This window comes from Pleurodeles waltl, chromosome 7, assembly GCF_031143425.1.
Source record: "Pleurodeles waltl isolate 20211129_DDA chromosome 7, aPleWal1.hap1.20221129, whole genome shotgun sequence".
Taxonomy (NCBI): Eukaryota; Metazoa; Chordata; class Amphibia; order Caudata; family Salamandridae; genus Pleurodeles; species Pleurodeles waltl.
The window spans coordinates 1360876184-1360893165 of NC_090446.1; the positions used below are offsets into that span (position 1 = coordinate 1360876184).

General features: G+C 42.5%; 1 protein-coding gene across 3 annotated transcripts in view; it reads right to left on the reverse strand.

The window, feature by feature from the left end:
• MYBPC2 (myosin binding protein C2) overlaps nt 1-16982 on the reverse strand; it is a 151832-nt gene that overhangs the window by 40973 nt on the left and 93877 nt on the right. For all 3 annotated transcript variants that reach the window (XM_069200807.1, XM_069200806.1, XM_069200805.1), the window contains 6 exons: nt 14961-15126; nt 10915-11021; nt 10788-10817; nt 8294-8433; nt 2355-2514; nt 274-378 (listed from right to left, as the gene is read on the reverse strand). In XM_069200807.1, coding sequence (XP_069056908.1) covers nt 274-378; nt 2355-2514; nt 8294-8433; nt 10788-10817; nt 10915-11021; nt 14961-15126 — 708 coding nt within the window. The remainder of the gene's footprint in view (nt 1-273; nt 379-2354; nt 2515-8293; nt 8434-10787; nt 10818-10914; nt 11022-14960; nt 15127-16982) is intronic.

Below are 16982 nucleotides of genomic sequence, written 5' to 3' on the forward strand. Positions count from 1 at the left end.
GAAACAGAATCACGACCACACAAATTTGTAACTAAAATGATAGCTTTATTTTGTACGAAAACAATGGCCCCATAATTAACTGCATTGGGTCTCAGGGAAGGCCTGACTGTTACCCATTTTTAAAGATGTGCTAGATTAATCCTACCTTTTGGCTAATTTTTACTTATTAGTTATAAAGTACCATTCATTGTTATTTTACTTTTTACCATATTTTGTGTGGCCTCTTGAAGAAGGTTTACTCACAATCAATAGGTGTTTACAATGGGCACTTACCTGTTACAGCGTTTCCACCATCGTATAGAGGAGGATCCCAAACAACACTAGCCCAATCTTCACCAACACTCGTGATGCGCACAGAATCTGGAGGATCCGGAACGTCTGGAAGGGATAAAGGTACACTCAGTGATTGGTGTCTTTTCACTCTTTGGGACTTGCCTGTGCTCCCTGTGCCTTGGACTACTCCGTCTAAAGCCCTCTGCTAATTAATACAGAATATCCGAGTCAAATAGGAGTGTAAATGTATTTGTGCTTAGTGGCTACTCAAATGGGGGCCTGACAGCACTTAACTGTGCGACTAAATCACAAAACAAGTTAAATAACTACTCAAATATACCTTACATGCATCTCTAACCCTTAACGGTGTTCCCACAATGGTTTGGGAACTCTTCCCTGTTTAAAAAATGGCTTTTAGACTTGGCTTGCTTGCAACGGGTGATTCCTGATGGTCTACCATGAATTTACCATGATCGGAAGTAATCAGGCCCTAACCTTCAACAACCTCCAAAGTGGACCTTCTCATAATTCACTTTAAAGCTCACTATGCCGAGAAAGACTCATGCCTATGAACGTTGCCTTTGTGATGTCTCATCGTGTATGGAGAAGAAGCATGACCAAATAGTGTGTAGGAGAATATTGTTTCTGCGAATGGAATTAAGGATGGATAGACAAGGAAAGAGTTAAAACATCCGTTTTTGCAGAAACCTGCTATGAAGATCCCACAATGACATTCCTGTTTTGTTTGGAAGGAACATACACAGAATGTATTTCCAATATATGTCATCATGTCCAGTCCCAATCTACTCGCACAGGGCTAGTGCAAAGAGAAAGCTATGGGAATGTCATTCACATTGTGGAGTGAGATATGGTCGAAGCCTTAATATTGATGAATAGTTCTACCAAGTGCTGGTGCCTGGTCAGCAAGGCTACACGATGAATACAGTGTTCTTTTTTCTCTGGGTTCATAGCCAACAAAGGAAGGTACCGGAAGCTAGGCATAACCAGGCTGAGGTATCAGTAGGTTATTGTTACTACCCTGATAAAGCAGGGGACCAGGCTTTGTCATTTGCATGTAAGGTGAAGTATTCCAGAGGGGCTTGCATGAACATCAGGTAGGATTTCGCCTGACTGGAGCATGAGTATGCAGAAATTCCACTATAAAACGGCACATACTGAGGGTGAATTAGGATATTAGTGTGTGAGCTGGTGCATAGAATCACATGCCTACCTGCTGTGTGTCCTCACGTCATTTGATGTGCAATTCAATATGGATATCCCTGATGTATGCTGTTAAAACACCCTAACACGTGGAATTGTCTTTTAATTGTGTGCTTTCAGTTTATGACTGTATGGCATTTCTGTCATATTCGTGCTAGAATGAGGTATTGCAATCCTTGGGAGTGACTTAGGGCTGGACGGACATCAGAACCGTCAGCAGAAGCCCATCAAACTGTTTGTACCTTGACAGGAACCGCCATGACGGTCTTTCCTGTCCAGGTGCAGAGATCATCCCTGTGGCAGGGGTGATCTCTAAATTCTGGTGGATGATATGTCAAGGTGGCAGACTCCAAACTCTAGACCTGGCCCTTTGTCTATTTTAGTAATTTGATAACATTTATATTTTCTTCTTCCTTTATTACAAACTGTACACATGTCATGAAAGTGGGTGTGAGCTTCTGATTTCATGCATAGCCTTTTCTAACTGCACTGTACCAATATTAATTGAACATTTAGGCATCTGAGGCTGGTCACCATTGATTCAGCATACTCATGTCAGTGGTGTAACAAAGGCCCCCACAGCCCCTGCGGTGCTGGGATAGCCCATGAGCCTCAGAGGGGCCCCTTAGCACAATACACAGTGCACCGGTGGCAGGCCCCTGACTGGGTACAGGGGGTGGGGGCTGCCTACAGGTACTTTGCAGGGGGGGCACCCTTAAGTTTAGTTTCACCACTCATATCATCAGCAAGAAATGCCATTATTGAATTGGCCTCCTTTGAGTCTGACAGTGCTTAAATGGTGCTGCTCTATAGTTTAGCATTGCCTAGGTTCCCATTCTTATCCATTCTGTTCTTCTTACCAACAACCTTAATGATGAGTGTAGCCTTGTCTTCACCAACAGGGTTGGTCACAACAATGTTGTAGGTGCCCTCGTCTGCCCTGATGGCACCTTCGATGACAAAACTGCTCAGCTCCTTCCTAAGATCAACACGTACGCGGCCTTCAATGTCCGTGAATGGCTAGAATTGGTCAAGAAGAAACAGGGGACAGAGAAAGAAGAGATTGGCAGTGATACAGTTCACACGCACACACACACACACACACACACACGCACGCACCACACACCTCTGTGCTTTAGTTTTACACTTGCATATAAGGAATGAGATCAAAAGTGCTGATTTAAAATAAGTCACATGTCTGTTCATATTCAACACATACATGAGTGGAATATAAGTTCAATCGAAACTGTTGAATAAATATTTATGAGTAAATTAAATAAGTACTGAATATACGTCAAGGTAAATTGCACCTTTTTACTTAAAAAAATCAAACCAGAAGGTTTCTTGAAGATGCATAATTGGATTATGATATTTATTTTACAAGAGGTTACGCAATTATAAGGTAATAGAAAGTGATTAAAATCAATTAATGCAAGAGCGACAAGTTCTAAATCAATATCTCAATAGCTTCGTGCAAGTAGTAAATGTTGTTGAAACGCCACTTTAATTAACCAATCAACCAAGGGATTTAATGACTCTCTTCACCTTTTGTCACTTACCCAGGAAATGTGCCAGGTAGGAAAACTTCAGTGCCTCAACTTCCGAATGTACTGTACTTAGCACTACCTACCAGATAAGGACAGTGTGGATGCGATTTAAGAAATGTCACTAATTCTGGCATCTCTAGGGCAGTTTAGCAGCCTGCCTAGTATGCATTCTGTAAACTGTTCCCTATGGATGTCACTCAAAACCAGTAACTTACTTTGGTAATACAGTCCTTCACACCTAGTTAGATTCATGCATTACCTCTCCCAATCTGTGACCATCCTCAGACTTTTCAATTTGTAAGGTTTTTTCAAAATACTCAAAGTAAGGGCTATGTCGTTCAGAGCCATGGTGTGCAGGGGGTCACCAGTAGGCCTCTTTCTCAAAGAGGGAGACATTTAAATGCCTCTCTGTGCCCAAAAGTGGACTCCAGAGGCATCACAAAGGGTAGGAAGGAGGGCATCAATGGAAACAGAGGGTTCCTAAGTAGATAACTGAATGAATGATATGAGATTTGTAAAGCACAGGAAATACCCAAGGGACATCCTGGTACTAACGGTTTCAAGGCTGTCCGGCAGATTACTCATTTTACAACAACTAAGTGTTGATTTGTTTTTGAAGAGCATGTGTTTAAATATATAACTAATGCTTATTGGAAGATTGTTCTAGGCTCTTGCAGCTAGATATGAAAATATCCTGTCTCCCAATCTGCAGAGCCGTATTCTGTGTACTGAAATCTGGAAATGAGCAGCAGAGCTAAGAAAGTGAGAAGGGAGATTCCAGGAAAATGTTTGCCTCTAGTACATAGGCCTTCTTTTGTTCAAGGTTTGATAAGTGAAAGAAAGGGCCCTACATATAGAAGTTTTCCATATTGCAGACCAGCCATAGTTCTGCTGACCAACATCTGGGGGACTAAAACATGGAGTACTTGCCAAACATCGAGTTCTCAATTTTGTCTTCATTCAATTCAAAACAATTTCAGCGCATCCAGCTAGAGATTGTTTTCAGACATTAACAGAAGTTGCAAAATCTTTTGTGATAGAGACGATGATCTGTGTGTCATCAGCGTATGAGAAGATACTGAAACCAAAGGCCCCGACTAACTCTGCTAGTAGTGGGATGATGAAAAAAAACACAGATGTTCTCCACATTGTACAATATTGAGATTGAAAGGGAAGACAAATAATAGTTTGAATTCTGTGACTTAAAAAAAGACTGAAATCATTTCAGCCCCCTTTCCCAACGCCAAAGTTGATTAGGTGTGATAGGACCCTTTTATGATAGACAGTATCAAATGCTGCTGAAAGGGAAGGAGGACCAGGGCAGCTCTCTCACAAACTAGAACTCTGCCATTGACATTTATGTTCTAATCCATGTCCAAACAGTTTTGTCTGGTTAGTGAGATTCACTTCTTTCTTCAATGTTTCCCTTATGTTTAACTGCTATGTTGTTTTATGTCTGCCAATTTTTTGTTTTATCAACAGCAAATAGCTTAACTCTTATAAAGTATTAAACTACTCTGATCGAAGGGGTGAGGGTTATACATTTAATATAGCTGTTTTAGATAATTGTGTTCAGTCGAAAAAGATACAAGCTGCATTAATGATTCACTTCAGATTTCTTGTAAATGTTTACATGCCCAATTTTCTACTAAAGATTGGCATTGGAGCCCCTGCTAAGCTTGTTAAAAACAAATACAAGAAAACATTCCTTTCTTTCCTCTGTCGTGCCCTTTTATGAGCCCACCACCTTCACCTTAACCTTAAGAACATTAACTGAGTGAGTAAGTACAAGCTATGGGTTGTACCCCCTGAGCCTCATATATGAGTGCCAAATCTTCCCACAATAGCAATTAGGTATTGATGTAGCATGGACCTAGCCACACGTACAATGGAGGACATCACAATTAAAAGAGAAAACGTTAAATACAATAACAATATTATTGGTTAAATCATTTTTTTATCATGTTTAACATCTTGTGTAGAACACGCTAACCATAGGGCCCCTGTGAATGTAACTGTCGCCACAAAAACTGACATCAGACCATGTGCAGGATGGATTGAAAAAAGTCAGTGCTTTTCTGTGCAAGCAGTAATTGAAAGCAAACAACATATCAGTCTTAAATGACTTTCCTACATTCATGTCTGGTACATGTAACAAACTTGCACCATTAAATTCTCAATTAGCAGGTAGCAAACTAATAATTATCCACAATTTAAATGACTCTTATTATCCCTAGATGTTTCCTTCCTGTTCCTATGCCATTGTTGCAGAAAGAAGAAGAACCCAATTAATTTTCATTTAAAAAAATTCTAGATTTCCAACAGTCTATTGGCAAAAAACTTAAGAGTAATAGTTCCTGTATTGGTGTTTTAAGTGGAATTCTGGCCTCTAAGTTCAGCTTTAACGATGTAGAGATTTTATGAAGCTGAAAAATGGTTAGAATTGATAAATCTATGCTGTGATTACTGGACACTTAGCTAATGAAATGGCCTCAGAATAGCACAATGTGTTACAAAGTTAGGTGGTCATTCTTTATGTGCTGGAGAATTCACAGACCATGTAGAGGAATCAACAGTGACTCCCCCTTTAATTAAAAAGGCCTCATGGATCCTAATGCAGTACATTACACCATCACCCCATCGCAGGATTGCAAATTATTATAGAGAAAATAGCTGGTGTCCCACTTGAGGATTTCCTAGACACTCATCATAGGCCGGTTCGTCTATCAGGATTTGGACCATGCCATGGTGCTAAAACTGTGCCCGTGACTTTACTAAATGATGGGCTTGCAACGGTTGGTGATGGAAATATGGACTTGCTGATTTTGTTGGATCTTTGAGCTGTGTTTAATACTGTGGACTTCAACCTGATTCTCCCAGGTTTGGAATTTAAGGTCAACATGTCATCCGCAGCAGTCAAATCATTCAAATCCTTTCAGATTCCGCATCTTTCAGTCATCTCAAGTCTAAGTGGGGTTCTTTAGGATTCGCCTCTATCTCCAGTTCTCTTCAATGTATTTATGAAATCACTGTTTTCAATCATCCAGTTCCAAAGGGCTGCGATGTCACTCTTACAGTGAGAAACGAAGGCCCTGATGCAAAAGCCCTGATGATCATTTTGACATTTTAAAAAGAGGATTTGAGAATGTTGACTGCTGGATAACAGATAGCGTGCTTAAGATAAATGAAAAATGAAAATATTAATGATGATTTCTGACCACAGGATAAGGATGGCAAGTAATCTCCTACTGTATTCACAAACCTACCAACTTCTCCAAAAAAGCAAGGAATTTGTGTTCTCGAGACTGTCATGTGACATTTGAGACTCATTGTAACAGTGGTTCATTCAGCTCTCCTCTGCTTCAGGCAACTCAAGCAAACCTTACCATATTTGGACACAAAACACCACAACCCAGTTGTTTGCTCATTAATAAACTCAAAACTTGATTATGCAAATGCTATTTTGGTTAGATTAGCCGTAGAGCAGATTGGCCGGTTACTTTTTTCCAAAAGATGGCAGCCAGGTCTGAATAGGCAGATTCTGTAGCATCGTAGCCGGTCTTTAAATTCTCCACTGGCTACCTTTGGCTAAAAACACATTTTAACTAGCTAATATGGTATTCAAATGCCTTAGCGTTGTAGTGCCCCAGTTTACTAGGAAAAAAAGCTCTTGTGGAATCGACCCCACTGTTGTTAAGATCAGACAGTCGGATACTGATGAAGATCCCACTTACAAATCTATGCTTGAAAGTGATCATAGATTTGAGTTATCAGGATCAAAAATATGGAACTGTCGTCCACATGATATAAAAACCAAGACCACATTATTAGGTATGTGGAAAACAGTCAGAATATGTAATCTTTCGCAATGTTTTCTGAAAAGTCCAGTTTCTTTTCCTTTACTTTCACACTTTCTTTAACGAGCTATGACTTGTTAATCGATTAGTATTGAAATAAAATTAAGGCGCCTAGAGACAATGAATATTGTAGCACAAACCATTAAAAATGAATAAAGACTAAAGAAAAGAGAATAACAATTCTAGATTTCTAGGCAAATTCTAAAAAAAAAAGAGTTTTTAGGTCCTTTTGAAATCCCTTCAGATTTAGGTTGGCGATAATATATACTCACACTCTGCCTACCATGGCTAAACAGTAGGGTGCCCAGAAAGCACTTCAGAGCATCGCAGGAACATGAAGTGCTATGGAAATTCTACATATCAAACCATTCTTGCCCGGTTACTGTTTGCGTAAAGCCTCCTTTTATCAAACAGTGATTTAACACTCATCCTTCCAATCTTAATGGATTATGAAGTGATCTCCATATTGTTCACTTAAGGCCAATTACAGCACAAAAGGCTGTGTTTTAAATTCATATAAATAAAAGTGTAGCAGGCGGAGGCGGTTAGGTGAAGAGTGTATATGAAGAAGGTTTGAGGTAAGTGGGAGAAATTAGATCTGGCGAAGACTGCTCGATTTGTGTCTTTCTGTATTTACATAGATTTTGCCACTACATAACATGTCATCTGCTCCTGCTGTAAAACCAGGTGTTGTTAACCTACTCAAGAGTTCTCAATTTGTCTCCTCCAGTAGGATAAAAGGTTGAGTCTGCCATGTCAAGATTTATTCCCAACATTTGTGATCCACAGAAAGTGCAAAAAGTGAGAAGTTAACTTACTGAGCTGTCTTACCAAGTACCAAGTCTCTGTATTACTAAATAAACAGGTGTTTGTGGTGTCGTCTCCAGGAAAGGAGCGGAGAAGTAATAACTAGTGAGGTGTACTCCTAGCTGTCACTAAATAGCCAGCGACTTGAAGTTGAACTTAGGATGAAGGCGAAGGTAAGTGGCAAGAAGTGATCTTAGCGATTGATGCTCGCAAATAATATGGTCAAACTGGGGAGGTTATTAAATTGAGTATGGAGCCAGTAGTGTTAGACCAGAGATAAGTTCTATTTGTTAATGATGCAACTATAGTCTGTGATCAGCATTTAGGAATGGTGTTTGGTTAGAAGCCTTCATACTGAGAGAGGTCCTACCTATGAATGGCTGCACGGGAGCTTGTGGTAAAATCTCTGAGATTGGGGCATGGGCATCGGGCAATGAGTGGTTCATGTAGACCAGCTCCTGCCTAGATGCACACACACATAACACTTCAAGAGGATGGTTCCATCCTCTACCTCGAACTCCGTTACGCCTAGTCACAAGGAGACAGAATGAAACTGAAGAAACCAGTTAGTGAGGAGGGAGTACTTACCATGTCACCTTTAAACCAGGAAACAGTAGGTGCTGGCTCTCCAGAGATTGGCACATCCAGGCGCAGCTTGTTTCCGGCCACCACCACAATGGTGTTAGTGTGAGATGCACTCTGGCAATCCAGATGGATTTTAGGAGGTTCTTGAAGTAGAATAAAATAATTAAAAAAGCAAGATTTAGCACCCACATGTCAGAGAGGATGGGATTACAAATGTGTAATGATGTGACAGAATAAGGTTTGAGGCTTTACTTCTAACCAGTTAAGTGTTGGTAGCCAAAGGCAATTATACAGCTAGCTACAGCAACTAGGCTGTGAAACCAGGAGACCTTTTAGCTGCTCTATTCTTATCTAGATCTGCAGTTGATAACTTTGTGCCACCCTTGGCAAACAGGGCAACATCTTTCAAATGTCAATGCCAACTTTAGTATTTAGGTCTATCTAAAAACTAACAATTGATATTTTCATGAACTATTTCTGATTACACTGGCATTTTTTTTTAGTATTTCCCATAAACAAGGCTTCCCAGGTTTATGAAAGCGATGTCAGCAAGGCCCTGTTAACTGACATTCTCTGTCTAATTTCGTTAAACTACTTATCTCAAGATGCCTGAGTATTGATTATCAAACCATTTCTTGGTTGATGATAAATCGGTAATGGTGTTATCACTCACCATCCCTGTAGTGTAGGTATGGGAGTAAATACTGATGTGTTGGGAGAGCAATGATAATTCAGCCCATTTGACGGAGAGCAAGTTTGTTCTTTATGTTCACTATCACAATGGTCAGTTCATGGCCTACCTTGACAGTAGGCCAAGAATGGCCTGTCTTGGAAACTCAGTGTGAGCTGTTTCACCCCAAATGCCATGCCCATTCACAGTGCTATGTCTTTATTGAAATTCGAGTTCAGTACTGGTTTATGGTAGCACAATGAGGCAGGCCTTAAGTGCCAATGGTTTTGTTCATGGTCTGCTATTGACTCGCATAGCAGTACAACTTCTTACTGTCTCTGGCATTTCTTGACCCCAGAGTGTTAAAAACAACCTCTTGGTATTGGTCTTACCCAGTTATAGGTTCTAATCTTCTTTGTTGACCACTATCCTACAACTTTGCACATTCCCTGGGTCTTGTTTGCCACACCCCTTCTGGCTTCATCTATAAGTGCCTAGTGATTCCAGACAGATAGAATATGGGCCCTCTGATTTAGATTCTTTCAAAGGGAAACAGCTGTGTTCATTTCAGGAACCTATACTATCCAGACATTTCCTATGGAGGACCACTATGAAAAACTACCAAGAACCAAGACTTTTCTTGCTTCTCTGTTGAGGAGTATCATAACTGTTCTTAACTATTTAAAGAAGTGAGTTGATAGACATGAAGTGGAGTCTTTGTGATAGTCTGCTTCAATTTTCTCAAGCAACCCTCATTTGGACAGTGCACCGTCCTCCAAGTAACCATTGTCACCATTTGACAAGCGATTTCCTTTCTTGTTCATAATCAGATTACCCACTTGGAATCACCAGCAACGAGCACCAAACTCAAACTGGTTTACCTCTATTGACTACAACAGGATCACCCTCCCAGCACTCCTGTATCACCCTGCTAAAATAGTTCACTGCTGTGCATATTAAATCAATTACCATCATAGAATGTGCTCAGCCTCCTCCTAAAATGGTTTTATCCCGGTCTCCAATTTGGTCACAATCTCTGTACCACCCCATCAAGCTTCTAAAGTGAACCTTATGAAATCTTCTTAAACACATCTACATCATTCTCCAACAAATCATTACCCTCTTAAAATTATTTATTTTAATTGACTTCAATAGGATCCAGCTCCCTTTCTACAATGGTTGACCTTCTTCTACTCGAACGGATCGTGTTCCCAGCACATCTGTATCATTCTTCTAAAATGGTTTTTTGGAATGTTATTTTGGATGAAACTTGCACTGTAGAGTAATGATAACCAGAACCTCTCTATAGCATTGTAGGGCCATAAAATACATCTTATGTGTTATGTGCGTGTCATTTTACTCACGTTTCTTTCTTTGAGTCCCAATAGCTGGAACTTAATAGTCAGTTCAAACTAATGATACATTGAATTTTTTAACATTGCTCACTAGTATGATATCATTATCCTGCATTACAAGTTTTGAAACCACTACTGTTGGTTTGCACCATCTTCATCTCTATTGATCTCAAATATACCACCCTCCCAACCAACCAGCATTAACCTAACTAAATGTTTCAGCTACCTTGACTTCAATAGTATCACACTGCCAGCCACCTTACTTTGCTTTCTTTGGATAGTCAACTGGATGTGGGGTATGTTGCTTCTACCAGTGAAAGAAAAGCTCCCAGTTGTACTCTATTTCCTCAGGAATGATGACAGTAAAAACTGAGCCTACACGCAAGTGTTTTCCTATTCTACCCGGAATGACATTTTAAAGACAACTTTTACATGTTTAACTTAAAAATGAACAAAACTTTCTGAAACATACCTTGACGGGGGACGAAGTCAACTTTAATCTCTGCACAGAAGAAAAAGAAGATATAGGTGTGTTAACATCCCAGGCGAAAGCAGCAGGCACTGTTTTCATACCATAGAAACCACGCTTTGAAGCTCACCTAGGAAGTTGAGTTTTGCAGACAGGTAGAGCGCGAACCCATCAGGCACGAAAGTGTAGTCGGCCTCGTCCTCTGGCCGGACATCGTCAATCACCAGCTTGTGGATCCTGTGTGGGAGAAAACACGGTGTTATGGGCCCTGTGCTGTCTGCAGCTCTCGGAGTCTTTCTCATTGGCAGGCCTCCTGGTAGATGTGACAGGATGGTGAACTTCCAGCTGTGACACAGCTGCCGGCATCCGTTGTGACAATCCTGCTGGCTTCTAGCTGAAGCAGGGCCACCAGCTTCCAGCTGCGACACAACTGCCAACAGGTTAACTGTGACAAGGATCTCCGCCTGCATCTGTGCCTGGGCAGCCAGCCTGCACCTTTGAGAGGGTAGCCAGCCCAGTGGCGTAGCGTGGGTTGTCAGCACCCGGGGCAAGGCAAGTAATTTGCGCCCCCTAACCCGTGCATTTAGTCTCTTCCAAGATGTTGCGCCCGGTGCGGCCGGCCCCCCCTGCACCCCCCACGCTACGCCACTGAGCCAGCCTCCTGCTGTAACAGTGCTGCCGGCTCTCAGCTATGCCCTGCCTGCCAGCTCCCAGCTCAGCCTACACCTGTGACATGCCAGCTCTTAGCTATGCCCTTCCTGCCAGCTCCCAGGCCGGCCTGCACCTGTGAGAGGGTGGCCTGCTTCCTGCTGTAACAGTGCTGCCGGCTCTCAGCTCTACAGGGTCTGTCAGTTCCCAGCCATAAGAGGCCTGCAGCTTTCCCAAACAATGAATGTGCAGTATTTTAAGACAAGGTATGACAATGGTCGAGACTTCCTCGAGTTAGTTTTTGTGCAACAGTAACCCATCAGTGTGATTTTACTTCTAATAGTTCAAGTGCTGCAGCAACTAAGCAGTCCGAGCTTCCTTCAAGCAATTGATGTGCAATTGATGTGCCCTCACCAGTGAAACTTCCTCTCCGCTAAGTTGTTGAGACCCCAGCAGCGTAAGCTTCCCCCAAGCAGTTCATGTACTATGAGATCTTAACAGTGAGACTTTCTCCCAGCAATTAAGGTATTGAGACCGAAGCAGTGTAAGCTTCCCCCAAGCAGTTCATGCAGTATGAGCTTTTTTCTAGTCAGCAGTGACCAGCCAGACAGCGTGTATGGATAGATATTAACTGGAAATAATGCTTCTCGGGCCCAGCTCGTATGGTACTTTCTCCTACTACTGTTACAACACAGCCCTACTGGTCTTATTTGTTTGTACTCTTACAAAATAATAATTTCCTCCTGTGCCAGCTCCGGATGTGTATAAAATCTTTTAATGGTTGGGCCCCTAATACCTCTCTTATCAAAGGAGCTTCTAAGCTCTAACACCCTGACTGAATGAATGGATACCGAGCGTACCTTACCCCTGCTGGGGTCTGTCGCTGCTGGAAAAGGTAGGACGTAAGCTAATGCCCGAAGGCCATGGTAGGCTACATATTCAAATGTACAGCATTTCAAGTTGCCAAGTCTGACACGTAATACATATCTTCTCTTGAAGCAAGATATGTGGCAAGACCAGGGGTTTGGGACGTTTTTATTATGAGGGCAGAGTCTTGCATAGATGCTGATTAAACGCTTACCAATAGTATTCAGAGGTTCCAGTTATCTTACATCTCAATACTTGCGCAGTTAATCCATGCAAAGTGCTGTTTGACGCTCAGAGTGGATCTGCAATTTGATCAACATTTAACTTTAAAACTGTTTTACTTGTGAGTTTGAAACTGGATGAATGTAGGCTTAACTCTACGGGAGGTGTTGGATGAGGTGCATGAGGTTTGGAAATGTACTCGAAACATAATGCATCTCTATCAGTGTGGTTAAGTATGACACATTGAGGAATAGTGTGAAAATAGATGCTTTGTGTATGCGGATACTCAGCTGTTTATATGGCAATTATAAAACATGGCGAGATCGGTTTTAGTGATCACTGAAACTCAAGATGGTTGTCAATTTCCCCTCTGCTTGCCAGTAGAGAGGTTCATATCTTAGCCACTATAACTTAAATAGAGTTTTCACTGTACAAGGTTTGTTGACCGGAGGGAGAACCAGGTGTGAGGGTCAGTCTAGATATAAGTGACCTGCCTTAGTTTGGGGGGTAGGTACATATTCTTTGCTGAAGAAGGGTCTGTGGATGTCACAGTGAGTAGTGCAAATTGCTTTGAAGGTGATATGTCATCCATCAGGTATTTACTGCAGAGTCTCAGGCAAATGAAATGCTGCAGAACCATGAGTTCCTCGGCATGATGCACATTTAGAGAGATTTGTAACCTGGATTCCATTTTGTTTAAGCATAACTGAATATGTGCACAATTATTGTCAGTTATGTCTCTCTAAGTTAGACCTGTGTATCATCAACATAGGCCTTGCACCCAACTGGAAAATCTCTGAACATTTAAATTACAGCGACTAATTAAATGTTAACACCCTGTCAAGTGTCACTCATCAGGGATCAGGGACTAAGGCAGTGTTTCCCAAACTGTGGGTCACGACCCACCGGTGGGTCGCTAGCTGATTTTGGTGGGCCACGAAAGCCCCAGCAATAAATAAAGAAGCCTTTAAACCCTGGGCGTGATTCACAAAGCGCCTCTGCAGTGGTGGTGGAATGTCCGCAATGAGAACAGTGGGGAGATTCCGCCATGACTCCGCAGCGCCATGACTGCTGGAGCTGGAGGTGAATCGGACCCTCTGTATTTATCTTTCACATGTGGTGCTTCAACGGCAACGTCACAGGACAGGCAATATGTCTCGGAGAAATTGCTGCTTATGGGACGGATGTTCCCTTTTCTTTCTCCAACTGCAAAGTGAGAGGAGTTTTTAAAGTAAATTATATGACAGTCTTGCTGGATTATAGCAATGCCTGATGTATTTTGGAAACACACAATAACATTTAGAAACCTGTAGATGAACTGCATTCATTGAGCAAAAGCAAATGTGCTGGAAATATAGATTTTCATAGGAACAAAACAAATGAATAAACTTTATCTCATGATGCACAAATGATGAATTTGCACAGAATCCCGATTTCCACACATTATCATCTGTGCACTGTATAGTTTTATCAGTAAAACAGTGTGTCTGTGCAATGAAAGTGGCCACTTCAATATAAAATGTACTCTCTGTAAATTATAGTGTGCCACACATTAATTAGGTACAGTCAAAAAGCCCCCTTCCTCATGTCCATTAAACTTAGCTGGGTCACAAACGATTTTTGTTCGAAAACGTGTTGTGGTTCTAAAACGTTTGGGAACAACTGCACTACAGCATTCTGGGTACTTCCTCATATTACGGCAAGGTCACAGAATGTTCATGCATAACAGCTGATTAAGCCAACAGCAGCGGTCACAGTCTGTTACGCTTGGTCACCCTACTTGCTCCCATATGGGGCCAATGGGGAGACTGTTTAGGGCCCTGTGTTCGAGTAGTCCTATCTTCAAGTGTACTCAAAATTCAGATTCGACTGAAGCTTGGCTATCTGCCCCAGGCAGGCACTGTTATTGATGATGCTACCATGAAATCTGCCTGTCTCCTTCAGAGATCGGTGATGGTGCTCTGAGCGCTCTGATGCCAAAGGCCATAACCATGGCAGACGAAGCTAAGGGCCGTACATGACTAGCCCCCAAATGCAAAAGCTGATTCCATGCTGACTGCTTGCCACCTGAAGGGTTATGGGCCCCCAAACTACAGGGGTTGCAGGGTCCCACATTATGCCACTGCTTTCTTCACTAATATTGAGGCCACTAGTCTGCCCTTAAGCAAAGAGGAGACAACCACATCAGAAAAGACAGATTCATCTACTAGGTGATAATAACAGCAAAGAGTGGTGTGTTCTTTGAGAAACCATGCAGAAGCAGGGTCTTGTAACAAATCAGTTGGCTTAAGGTTAATATGTGTAATAGTTATGTCATTTATAGAGAAGGGTGATCAAGTATGAATCACAGAGTCATTCGAGGGAAAAGTAGTGTAAGGCACATTTGGGATGGCACTCAGCTTGCAATCTCACACCTCTCTTACCACTATGTTTATTTACCTGCCCTTGTGCGTCATGTGGATGCGCTTGCTGGGCCTGATCTCCACTCCATTCTTCAGCCACTTGCCAGTTACCTTCTCATCGGACACTTCACACTTGAAGACGGCTTGTTCAGTTGCCTTTACCGTCAGATCAGCAATGTCTTGGATAACTTCCAGTTGCTTCTCTGTTGGGGAGAATATGGCGAAAAGGAAATGAGAACGAAGGAAGCCTAATGATATATTTTATTTCCCTAATAGTTTTGGAGGTGCACAGCTCTTTTATTGGTGTCCTGTCCTTTACTTTTGTTTCTTTAACTACATTGTGGATCCGTCATACCTAGAGATTGGAAGAGAGTGATTATCAGCTTAACATACACATATTAATGTATGTGCCTTCTAAAAACAGTGGTATCAACAGTTCTGGAAGAATGTGTAAGCACATTCTAACCTCTTATGCAATGTGGATTGATGAAGAAAAATGAATTAGACCTGGACCTTGCCCACCAACTGTTGGACCTGGCCCTTTTACAGGGTCATTCCCCAGACTTTTTGCTTTTTGCCTCCTTATTTTCCTGACCTTTGTTGGCTGACGTTTTGACTCTGAGCACTTTTTCACTGCTAACCAGTGCTAAAGTGCATGTGCTCTCTCTTACAAATTTGGTATGATTGGATTATACCTAATTGGCATATTTAATTTACCTATAAGTCCCTTGTAAAGTGGTATCCTTATACCCAGGGCCTGTAAATTAAATGCTACTAGTGGGCCTGCAGCGCTGCTTGCGCCACCCACTGAAGTAGCCTGTCAAACCTATCTAAGGCCTGCTAGCGCAGAGCCTGTGTGTGCGGTTTCCTGCCACAGGGACCTGGCATCTAAATTTACTTGCCAGGCCCAGAACTCCCCTTTTACTACATGTAAGTCACCCCTCAGATACACCCTAGCTAGCCCTTTGGGCAGGGTGCCATGTATGTAGAAGGAAGGACATGTGCCATGTTGCGTGGCCTGTCCTGGTAGTGACAAACAGCCTAACTTGGTGTCTCACTGCTGTGAGTGCTGCCTCCTCATAGGATTGCATTGGAGATGCCCTGCCTTATGTGTAAGGGGTATTGTCTGATTTATGAGGGGTAGCGTAGGCATGTTTTGTATGGTTGTGATAGTGGTGAGAAATGCTGCTTACTGGTGTAGGTGTATTTTTTATTACTATCACAGAAATGCCACTTCTAGAAAGTGCGCATTTATCTGTGCTTATGACTTTGGTTTTTGCAGCTTGTCTCCAATAAACATCTGGGCAGACTGACAGTTGGGGCTTTGTGCATACTTCTCAGACAGCCTGAACACAGGGAGGGTGGAGGTGACACAGAGGTGCATCTACATATTGTAAAGCCTTCCTGGGCTGAGAGAAGGGAGAGGGGGGGCACACCTGCATTTGTAAAGATTGTGCCCTGGCCTCACACAATAGGGTCGTTCACCCCCCACTGATGTGTGGAGACTGTGCTGAAAGGAGAGAGGGGGCACTCCCAGAACCAGTTGTAACTGGCTGGAACCTCCTCTTCCTACCATTGTGAAACACTGCAAGAACGGACTATAAGTACAGAGGAATTTTCCCCACAATTTGAACACTCTTGGAACTTGAAACTGGACACACAACGCTGATGAATGGACTCACCAGGAAACCACCTTAGACTGCTGCTGCTGTGCTGACCTGTAACCTGCCTGGTCACTAGAAGGACTGTCACTCTCTGCAAACCTTGTGCTGGCCTGTAGCTGGGCCCACCAGCCTGTGCTTCCCTTGTCTCCTTGTTGCTCCCAGGGGCAGGGTGCTGTGGCCCCTCACCCCTGCTAAACCTTCTACAGACTTTGGCCTCTAGCGCTTTTCGAAGGGCGCTCTTCTTGTTGCTAGAAACAGATCACCGCCGCAGCCCGGGCTTCAGATAGGCCGTAGCGCCTTAAAAAGCGCTTTGTTTCTGTTCCCGGGATCACTGCCGCAACCCGGTCTTTGAGGAGAACCTTCGCGCCTTCTTAAGCACTTTGTTGTAGGGAAAA